Source organism: Perna viridis, chromosome 5 (genome assembly GCF_037379345.1).
Source record: "Perna viridis isolate PV_CMFRI_1.1 ecotype Kerala chromosome 5, ASM3737934v1, whole genome shotgun sequence".
NCBI lineage: Eukaryota > Metazoa > Mollusca > Bivalvia > Mytilida > Mytilidae > Perna > Perna viridis.
Window position 1 is genome coordinate 47,841,351 of NC_142449.1, and position 11,727 is coordinate 47,853,077.

The window sequence follows — 11,727 nt, forward strand, 5'->3', positions numbered from 1 at the left end:
TCAGTTTTTATTTGGCTGGGAAAGAAAGGCATAACCACATGGATCGTCGCTCTTTTTTTAAAAAACTGGTGCATAATTTCATGTTAAGAAATTCTCAAGAAAATTTCCGGTCTGCCCGTACTGCACTATAATTATCTTTGGTAACGGGGTAATACAGTTTTTTCTAACCTAAGTTTCCAGCTTAAATTACTCAGTTATTAATGGTACCTTGCAGGCGCGCATCCAAGGACTGGCGTACCGGGCGTACGCCCCCCCCCCCAAAAAAAAAAAAAAAAAAAATCGGTAAGAAAACAATTTTCACTACAAGTTTAGCCCACAATATGTGTTGCCTTGCTTTGCACGGCATTTAATTTAATTTACGCCCCCCTTCCAAACTCAAATCCTGGATCCGCCCCTGCCTTGTGGTGTTACACTGGATCTTCGATCTTGTTCTAAGGTAAAATTAACCATTAATTCTTTTTAGAGTCACACATTTGCTCTAGTAGGTATGATCAAAATCATAATGTTAACGAAATCTCAACATGTCAGTTTATATATTCATTTGAAAAGAATTCCTGGCTATTTGAAGCGTTCATTTGTATATTTGAATGCATTTTTATAAAAAAAAAAATGTATGCAAATATACATAGTGAAATAGTAATTTACCCAACTGTTTCCCTAAAAAATAAACAGAGGCGAGTCCAGAAATTTAAAAAGGGTCCATTATGCAGATCGGTTTCAGAAAGGGGGGGTTCAGGTTATTACTTCTGATTTTGCCTAAATTTAGCACAATATTGTCAATGTTTTCAAAAAAGAGGGTCCAACCCCGAAATCGCCACTGCAAAAGATTTGAAAATGAAAATTCCTTACAGAAATTACCACCAACGAATAAAATACAGTTCAAAATTGATCCTCAAATTATTGCACCTTGCCGTATGTGCACGATTGTTATCACATGTTTCACGAGACCTGTATGACTATTCACCACTTAAAAATCTCTTCAACTTTTATAGATATGTAGTAAACGTATAATCTTAACTGTGTGTAGATGATGTGTACATTGCACTGTAGAAAAGTACACATTTACATAGATAAATGTACTCCAGTAATTATTATGGGTTAATGTACTATAATACAATGAAGTACAAAAGTCGAGTTCAAATTACACATGGTTGACATTTATTAACAAAGGTATGAAATTCATCTTTAATATTTTATTATTCAGTTGTAACGTATTCATATCATAAATATGTAGGAAATGGTTAAAGCTGTGTAAAAGGCTATTATGTTGTATACATAAAGTTCCAGATCCACGGATTCGCCAGGACTAAGACACTAAGGAGTGTTAATATTTCGACGGTATCTTATAAAACTTGCTTTATATTTTAACTTTCAAGTACTCGGTAGTAGCATGCAACCTACTAAATATAAAAAAGACAGAAGATGATCAAATGTTTTATACTATTGAAGCCAGCGATTTAATCCATACACAACGTCAACATAAATAAAGAACTTTGTAATAAACTAGTCCACGATGCAACATAGATGGAATAGCTAAAGAAAGTTGTCACCTATTCGCAGATACAGTGAAACACGTTTAAAACAAACCCTGAATAAACCAGGCAGCTTCTGTCAATGGCTTCAGTTGTCATATGTTATGGACAGTCGACATTGTGTTCTAATACCGGTAGTAATGAAATATGATTTTTTTTTTCAGAGATATATAATGTGACAAGGTATGGAAAGTAAAAGATAAATATACAATATATATGTTTTAGAAGATCATGGACGGTCCTCATATAGCTTTGTTGGTGTTGGTGGTTGCTATATTTGGGCTTCTAGGAAGTAGATTTATCAGCAGCTTGAGAGGTCCTTCGTATGCAGAAAGAATTATTCGAAATTCATTACCCAGCAATGAAATCTTACAGCACTCGAAAGAATTTAATGAGCCAAAAATAATTAAGGTAATGTTTATTCAATGTTCTAACCAAAGAAAGATATTAGTATACTTGAAAATTAGAATATCTACAATAGCCCGAATAGAAAAAAAAATGCGTTTTCAAATTTGATATAAACGAGAAAAAAGTACGTTTCTTTGAATGGGCTTTGGCGAATATTCTAGAAAAGAGAAGATAAAATAACTTACATGTACAGTACAACGTTTCCAAGCTTGAAATCATAAAAAAAAATGTCCTGTTATTTTTTCTCAAAAAAGTTTTAATAAAAGAAATCTTCATGTTCTCCTGTATCTAATTATTGATTAATCACTTAAGAGGCCTGGCGATTCTGAATACACAAGTAAAAAATGGTCAAACTTGTCTTAAGTGACCGTCCTCGAAAGAGCAAAATCTTGGTCAAATAAGACAGGTGATTTTTATATACAGGTTGATTTAACATAGAGCGCACTTTATATGTACACTTTTGAGACAGGTTATTGCTGAATTCAGGTGGCCAGCCTAAGGAAGGTTTGACTGTACTTCACGCACCGTAAATAGACTCCGATTAGGTAACTTTTCATATATATTTACTCTTCCTCGATAATTTCAGGTAACTGAAGGAGTGTATGTTGCTGTAGGTTTTGCTTTAGCAAACTCTATCATGCTGGAGGGACCAGATGGTCTCGTTATTGTAGACGTAACAGAAAGTGTACAGTCTGCAAAGCAGATTCTGGAGGCGTTCCGAAATGTAACAGATAAACCTATAAAAGCGCTCATTTATACACATAACCACGCTGATCACACATATGGAGCTCAGGTAATGTATTTTGCAACAACACAACCTCCGTCAACAATTTCGAGAATTATACAACCACAAACTGTAAATTTCTTTGGTTTTAAAACTTAGATTACCACAAAACCTAGATGGAACTTGTCGAGACTAACCACAATTTTACAATGTGTGCATTTACATGACAAAAACGTTTTTATTGTCCTTTTGTTAGTTTGTTAGGTATATATTGGTACTTTTTAACTTTTAACCTGTCCAAACCTACATTTACCCTTCGAATAATGTTATATGTATATAATTGACAATTTTACTTAAAAACATTATACATCGTTGAAAAGGATGGAACATACAGATATATAGTTCTTGGTAGAGATTCCTCATAGTTTGTAAGAAATAATTCCAAATTATCTTCCAAATATAAAGAAGATGTTTACAAAATGCTGGAATTTTTAATCGACAACATATTTGTCCACTGTGGTGAACGCGTTTTTCAACAAACGGTCGCCATTCCAATGGGAACAAATTGTGCTCCTCTACTTGCTGACCTATTCCTTCACTCTTATGAGGATGACTTTATAGCTGATCTGATCCGAAAGAAAGAATATCGTTTAGCTAGATCCTTTAATCTTAGTTTCCGCTATATAGATGACGTATTATCTTTAAACAATCCTAATTTTGGGGATTTGATACATCGCATCTATCCTAAAGAACTTGAGATAAAGGATACTGTGGCAACATCCCTTCAGCACCTGCGTATGGAGTATTCATATCACAACTCATACATTATGCCAGAGCTTGCCGAGACTACGCCGACTTTTTGTATCGCGCTAGAGTTCTAACAAATATGCTTCTGGAGCAGGGTTATGTTGCTGCAAGATTGAAGTCATCACATAAAAGTTTTATGGTCGTCATCATGAACACGTGAATCGTTACGGTGTATCCATCTGCGCCATTAAAATTGATTTGTTCAACGTGTCATAGTTTTCCTTTCCTCTTTCGTCTACCCGAACTTGACTTTTTATGAGCAACTCGGCGGGTGTTTCTAGAAAAGCAGAGGACGCTTACCCTACCGGTGCACCTGGTCCATGCTCCCAGTTTTTAGTGGAGTCCGAGTTGCTCATTTGCTATTGTTACTCTGTATGTATAATTTTAGTTACTTTATGTTCTTTGTTGTGCATGTATCTGGTCTTTGTCCCTGGATTACATTCTTTTGATTACCGCTATAACTTTGGTTCCCTTGATTACTCTTACTTCAGTATTTGTTATATAATATGTAGATGTATACTATAGTTATTAATAGGTGTTCATATTGCAAGCCAAAGTGGACAAAAATCAATAGTTTGTAATATTAGAAAATATTTTTTTAATAATACAAAGCCATTCTTTTAATATAAGAAAATATTTTTTAATATTAGAAATTCATTAATATTAAAAATAATTTTCTGATATTAATTCCTGATTTAGTAATATCATAAAATATCAAACATATCAAACAAATATTAGAAAATGAATTTCTAATTTTAAAAAATCACGTGGCAGTATTGCAAAATTAGTCATATTTTTTAATTTTACAAAATGATTTGCTTATATTAAAACAAAGTGCTGAGGCACTGAGTCAAGGAATACCTCAGAAATACTCATATAACCAAATTGCAAGCTAAATAAACCGATCAAAAACAGTCATTTTAAAGAGAACCATCTGTTTTAATGAAATGCATATCAATACGGCTTGTTTATTAATGTATTTATGGATCTTCTTTTCTTTTATCATTTTTGGTATTTCTGGCAGTGTACGGTTATGTCCTCAAATTTTTTGACACTTTACACCTAAACCAGCATTTCTTCAGAAATATTATCTCCACTGTGAATCACTGACTATCAATATTAGATGGATTTCAAAGTAAGAAAAAATCCACACTTTGAAATTTCGGGTTGGAGATGCATGAAGTAGAAATGAATCCTGTGGACTAGAGGAGATAGGTTGACCAAGGACCTAATCTAAAGGGAGAAATGAGCAAAAAACTTCTCCTTGTTTGTGCTCTCTTTGACAGTGATTTGTAATAGATTAAATGAATAAATATGTCAATATTGTTAGTTTTCAAACAGAATTTACTAAAGCTCGTCCTTATCATTGTTGTCTGGATTAGGCCCCGAGTTGAAAACGTCTAAACTATACACTTTTTACAATAGATAATTACATTTCTCTAGAAATTTTTCAATTAAAACAAGGATACAAACTCTTGTTATCAAAATTGCTATGCAGTTTAAAGATCTTTAAACTAAAAAAACTTTGTTTGTACCTCATATATTTTAGCAGTTTAAGATTCCAATCAAGATGGAAAGTCAAGGATAAAGAGATGTAGTGAATACAGGAAATATTATGTCTTTCTTTATAACAAATACACTTTGAATATAAATCCGTCTTTTCAACTTTCCAAAACAAAAAAAGGTTACTAGTAAACCCAAACCCCATGAGTACCACTTTTTATGATGAATCATTATTGCGCTTCAGCAGAGTGTTTTATACCTGTCTGCCTTCAATAATGTATGTGGATTTCTTTCATTTTTTCCGCATGATTGTTTCACCAATATGTATTACAAGTAACTCTTATGTTTTGCCAACAAATAAGTGCTACAAAATCAGACTTCATGTGTTGACATGTACCAGCACTTGAGAATCATGAACTTTGTTTCATGCCTAAATAGTGTCCCAGCACAAAAATAGTCCATTTTGCTTGTGCTTTCTTCTCGCTGCATTTAGTGAAGCTTTAAAGAGATTACCACTGAAACGAAATCAAGGACAAACAATGATAACAGTGTCTTTGATAATTGCAATATGTTACAATATGTAAATGCATGACAATAAACATGTATTTTAGCCACATCATATGGCAGTACAGAAACCTCCTCTTGATGAGAAATATTCTTACATGTACATACAATTGTGTGCAAAATCAGGCAAAAATAGAGGTTGAGTGCTTATCATTGTCCCAGGTTTTTACTGGTTTTTAAGCCACCTAGTCAGTATTGCTTGACTGAAATTTTGCAAACAGTGTTTCTGTAACATTATAATTTCTGTCCTACACTATAAAAAGTTAATACATTAAATATATATTATATTTTAGTGTTCTGAAATGTTATTCTTAAAATATCTCTATCGGCTGCCTTAATTAAGAAAAAAAATAAACACTTCTTTCTCTGAAATAATTCAAATTTATCTTAAATAAAACATTACAAACTTTACAAAAATGTAGTACAGTGTACTTCATGAGTACATCTTTGTTTCAATAACTGTTAATAACAGGTAACATAAGTAATTAGAGTAAAATAGGTTACTTTTCACCTGACTGACAGGTGGTCATTGTTAAAACAACATCCCCTCATAACCAGTAAGATCATTAAAGTGGTTTGAAGTGATGAATTTAACACAATAAATTAAAGTCATATCATGTACTAGAAAAAACTTCTAAATACAGAAACTGGAAAGTTTACTAATGCTATTGCTTTGGAGCTTCTCCCATGTATGATATCTAGTTACCTGCTGATTTATAACGATGTCTGGACCCCCCAATTTCAAAGTATTTGGATCCATCCCTGTGTGTTGATTTATTTATGAGCAATTAATGTCAAAATATCAGAATTTCATGTATGAAATCTTTAATTAATACTGTACTGCATATGCCAGTAACCATACAGTACATGCACATGTATTTTTGTAGTTTTCAGTATAAATTTCCTGTTCACAGACATACAAATGTAAACTGCAAATTTTGCTAAGACATATGACAACTGTTCTACACTGGCAATGTTTACAGTAGACCTATCACCATGTAGTTCTGAAAATTTTAAATCAGCGTGTGCATTGGAAGTATATGAAAAAAACTTATGTACACCCTCATTTACCTAATACATTGTACATGTATGAATGTCCCTGAAAATCAGCTCTTTGGAAAGGTCTACTTTTGGGTGCCTTGATATCCATCATATTTTCAATCCACTTTCATGGACATAGAATTTCTAACTTAATTGATTGTGTCCTTCATGTGTCATGAAAATCCTGTATCTAACTTTAAGATCTGCATTCTATATGTATATCTTGACAATGCACTAAAAATGAACCATATTGCAATTGATAATCAATCATGACTTACATGTATATGGATATAATACACATGTACATTCCAAACTGAATATTACATGCCAAAATCTGTATCACATGCGGTATCAACACAAGACTCCTATGTCAACCCACTTAGGGCTATTGGTCGTGGGGTGATATGGGTCGAGGATTGATACCGCATTAGATACAAATTTTGGCATGTCATGTTCATCAAAACATATATTTTAATTATACTTCAAGTGTGTTCTGTGTAGGGTGTGATATAAGGTATGCAATATAGGTCTAAGGGTGTGCTATAGGGTATGCAATGTAGTCCTAGAGATGTGATATACAGGGGCGGATTCAGGCGGGGCGTGGCGGGCGTGTGCCCCTCCTAAAATTTGCAAAGCATGCATTGGGTTATCAGAGGTAGATTTAGGCGGTTTTAGGTTGAAACTTTAATTTGTCGCTGATTTTACCACAAAAGATCTACATTGCACCCATTCTAGAAGAATATTTCAAAAATTTCTTTTTTATTATTTTTAATTTTTAATTTGCGCCCCCCCCCCAATCTTAAATCCTGGATCCGCCCCTGATTTAGGGTATGCAATATAAGTCTAAAGGTGTGATATAGGGTATGCCATATATATGTAGGTCTAGGGGAGTGATATGCAGTATATGATGTGCATATCATTTTGTATGACTAAAGGTGCGATGTAGTCCATGCAGCGGTGTGATATAGAGTATGCGATATACATGTAGATCTAAGGGTGTGATATACAGTATGCAATATAGGTCCAGGGGTACGCGAAATAGGTCTAGGCTTGTGATTTAGGGTATGTAATATAAGTCTAGGGGTGTGATATAGGGTATTTAAATCACAGGTCAGCCACAATGATATTGATTTAAAATTTGAGAATGGGGCAATTTCTAATATGATCAAAAAGTAATCAAATCATTTTTAACATATTTAGGAAAACTTTCAGCAGGAATGTCATAAGTGGAGACTATGCTCTAAAAGTTTGTTTGGCTACATATAAATACCTAATTTCAACTAGATATCCCTCTTTTTGATAGATCAACTACTGAATGTGATAAATATGCCACATGGCCTCATTTCATCCCAATATAATTTAGATTAGATTTTAATTGCTCCCCCTTTTTCTTTGTCGCATGACTTCATGTGACATAAAAAAAGGGGAAGCAATTAAGGTCTAGTTTTAATTATATTGCCTTTCATTCTTACCTTTGAAACAGACATTGTTTATGTTTCTGCTTTGAAAGCATATTAATTTAACAATTCCATGATTCAAATGTATATTTTCTAGTTTAAATACTTCATACTGTTTACTACATGTACATTTGTATGTTTACTCATTGCTTGCATTTTAAATTCCTGGGATCAAATCAAACACACATGATATATATAGGATTTTCATGGATTTAACAGTACAATGTGTATAAAATATAGAACAACTTGAAAACTCTTAGCATATGTAAAAATATTTTTCATCAAAATTGTTCACAAAAAATACCTGTAATTTACAAACACTATACAAAAAACCCTTTCAAACCTTCAGGATCTGGCACAGGTGGATCCACACACTTTGAAAATGAGGGGTGGCAGTTTGGGTTCCTCGAAAAAGGGGGTGCTAGGATAGTATTTCCCATTTTTTGTAAATTTTACACATGAAAATTATAATTTTCCCATAAAAAGGAGGGATGCCACGCCCCCCGCACCCTCACTGTAATCATAAACATTTAAACAATACTTACGTTTTTTTTGTACATCACAAAAAAGCGTACATTGCAGCTCAGAAAATCCGTTATTGGAAGCTCCAAACATTTTCAATAGATTTTTATAGTCATGATAGTAGTCTATATTTAACTCCTTGGTAAGATTGACATAAAAATTAACACTTTCAAACCTACAGGACCCATCTTGTAATCGTAGACATTAAGAATATACTAACAACTCAAAGAGTGTACATTGCAGCCTTCCTTGACAAAAATGGTAATGAAATAAAACAAATCCATTTTCTAATATTACAAAATCAATTTCTAATTTTAAAAAAATCGGTTTTTTTTTAATATTAGAAATTCAATTAAACTTTTAATATTAAAAAAGGGGTTTTGTAATATTAAAAATCGAATTTGTATTATCGATAAATGAATTTGTAATATTAAAAAAAAAAAAAATTTTCAATATTAGAAAACACCCATTTTTGCCCACTTTGGCTTGTCATATGCCTATTTGCAGCCTCATTTTAGCACATGCACATGATTCTTCATCTGGTATGAACGTGATGGTTATAATTATGTAACGTATCAAAAGATGTGTTCTGTTATGTGCTTATTACTGTTAAATCATTGTCATATTTGTCAGGTCCTTTGTGGGTCCTTAATCGAAAATAAAGAATTTGATTTGATTTTGATTGGATTGGAATTTTGTTGTAGGTATTCATAGAAGACGAAAACAATCCTCCAGAAATCTGGGCACACGTTGGTATACTGGACCAATTTACGCGAGTGTTCTCCACAGTTCAAGGTGCCACGTTTAAACGTGCCATGAGACAATTTGGTGTATTTCTTCCTCAACATGTAAACTCGGGAATAGGACTAAAACTTAATCTCAAGAAGGGTCAGTCCGCTTTAGGAGTTGTCTACCCTGATCGTTTTGTACACGAGCAGAAAACTGACGTTTTATTAGCAGGTATGGACAAAAAATAGAAAGATTACAATATTTTCATCAGTATTAATTAAGTTCTTCAAGATTTCGTTTCAAGTTGAGGAATTTGCAGAAATCTTGTTTCATTGTGTATATGTTTATTGTTATGCTTTAAACATTTTCCTGATGTCTCTATCGTATGTAACGTTGACTAATGCAGATATCGCACTTTTTAGCACTTATTTAACAAACTGTATTTTATCGCAGTGGTTTAAATCATTTAAAAATTGACTATATCAGCCAATCATTGCATTCATCTACTTTTATATGTTAATATTTGGCAACAACAAAAAATACACTGCAATTTAAATTCTTTCTTAAACAGGTCTGAATATGACGATACTTCATATTCCCGGAGAAACCCCTGACCAAATAGGAGTATGGATTCCGGATAAGAAGGTCCTACTCTGCGCAGACGACATTTACAAATCTTTTCCAAATCTTTATGCAATTCGTGGAACACCATCTAGAGACCTTATGCACTGGGTGAATTCATTAGATCTTATGCTTAGCTATGATGTAGAATTTCTTGTACCAAGCCACACACGACCTTTGGTCGGGAAGCAGAATATTAGAGAAACATTGACAGTTTACAGGGATGCAATACAATACATTCACGATCAAACAGTACGTTATATAAACCAAGGGATGACATCAGAAGAAATAGTTCGGAAAGTCAAACTTCCAAAACACATAGCAGCTCATCCATTCTTACGGGAATACTATGGTACAACGGCTTGGTCGGTGAAAGGAGTGTTCACTTCATATCTCGGATGGTTCAGTGGAGACCCAGTTGACCTCCAACCGTTAACGTTCAAAGAAAAATCTGAACGAATGTTAAAGTTAGTCGGCGCTGGCAAATTGTTGGAAACAGCCAAACAGGCATACAAGGAAAAAGATTTCCAATGGGCTCTAGAATTATCATCTTATGTTCTAACCATTAAACCAGATAATATCGATGCTAAAGATCTGAAAATAGATGCTTTGACGTCCTTAGGGGCACGGCAAACTAGCGCGTGTGGGCGGAATTATTACTTGACGTCTGCATTCGAAGAAGCAGCTGAGATCAAAATTGACCAACCAGATCGCAATAGAAAAGACGCAATCAAGTTGCTCCCGATAAGACAATTATTTTTGGCATTGCCGGTAAGATTTAGAACTGAAGAATGTGGTAATGTAAATAGTTCAATTCTCTTTGCATTTACGGACAGTCAGGAAAATGTGAAAATAACAATTAGAAATTCCATTGCAGTAGTAACTTTCCATGAAAGTCAGCCGTCATACGAAGTCATGGTGTCTTTGACGACGGAAATATTTCGTGAACTGATTTCTAGTAGAATGCGGGCAGTCACAGCTTACGGAACTGGGGAAATAACTATAGATGGTGGTATTATGAAGTTTAGAAATTTAATGAACTGCTTTGAACAAGCTTAATGAGATTTGAGTTGTGTGCTAATAATAAATCCCCATACAATATGACTAAACTGCATAATACCAGTACTCGTATATATGCAACATGCAATGCAACTATACAAATTACAGTTATGTGTTAAAGTTTTTACAAGTTGTCCTCAACAGTTGCACATACTGAAAGTGTGATACATTTTTTTTGTAAATTTTGTAAATATTATTTATATTAAACAAAATCAAAAATATCATCGATTCACCGTTGTTATAGGAATTTTTATTCCTGGTAATAATTTTGTTGTTGCTATTCTTGACTGAAGACAGTTCATCACTTGGCGTCCGTCATTGTAAACTGTTTACTTGTCATATTACATACTCAGGGGAGGGGACACTCCAATACTCCTTTGATATGAGGTGCCGCTGGGATTCTGCAACCCCACCCTATTCACGTATTTTTTTTGAAAAAAAAATGTAGGCCTTTTCATATATATTGTAAGAAAAAAAGAGACCTAATCCAATATAAGGAGTGTTCCCTTGATAAGTTGACAACCATTAGATTATTAGGGGGTGGCAGATTTTGAAAATAAATGATCTGTCTCTGATTATGTAGGAAATAAATAATATGGCTGCATCATACCAGAAAATAGTCTGATTTTGCATATTGTTAAAAAATAAATATTCAAATTCTGACTTTAGCTAGTGAATTGAAAATAAATATTCTGACCTGGGCAACACCCTTTAAAAAAAATCTGGCTCGCTACGCTCTCCATAGTTTCATAAATTATTG

General features: G+C 33.5%; 1 protein-coding gene across 6 annotated transcripts; it reads left to right on the top strand.

Annotated features, from left to right (window-relative positions):
* The first annotated feature begins 1,011 nt into the window (after positions 1-1,011).
* On the top strand, positions 1,012-11,188 carry LOC148618010 (uncharacterized). 6 transcript variants are annotated; one of them, XM_088585799.1, is made up of 5 exons: positions 1,012-1,170; positions 1,758-1,943; positions 2,527-2,733; positions 9,263-9,518; positions 9,859-11,188. In XM_088585799.1, exons 2-5 carry the CDS (start codon positions 1,764-1,766, stop codon positions 10,965-10,967), a joined length of 1,752 nt encoding a protein of 583 aa, XP_088441925.1. In that variant the 5' UTR covers positions 1,012-1,170; positions 1,758-1,763; the 3' UTR covers positions 10,968-11,188. The 6 variants fall into 6 exon arrangements, with proteins under 6 accessions (XP_088441925.1, XP_088441929.1, XP_088441926.1 ...); XM_088585803.1 differs by having other exon boundaries at positions 1,015-1,170; positions 1,761-1,943; XM_088585800.1 differs by having other exon boundaries at positions 1,017-1,170; positions 1,697-1,943.
* The last annotated feature ends 539 nt before the right edge of the window (positions 11,189-11,727 follow it).

Bases quoted from the DNA above. Each gene is read 5' to 3' on its own strand.
- LOC148618010 (XM_088585799.1), top strand. From the start codon at position 1,764: ATGGACGGTCCTCATATAGCTTTGTTGGTGTTGGTGGTTGCTATATTT. The intron at 2,734-9,262 runs GTAATGTATTTT...ATTTTGTTGTAG, and splicing joins ATCACACATATGGAGCTCAG to GTATTCATAGAAGACGAAAA. The intron at 9,519-9,858 runs GTATGGACAAAA...TTTCTTAAACAG, and splicing joins AACTGACGTTTTATTAGCAG to GTCTGAATATGACGATACTT.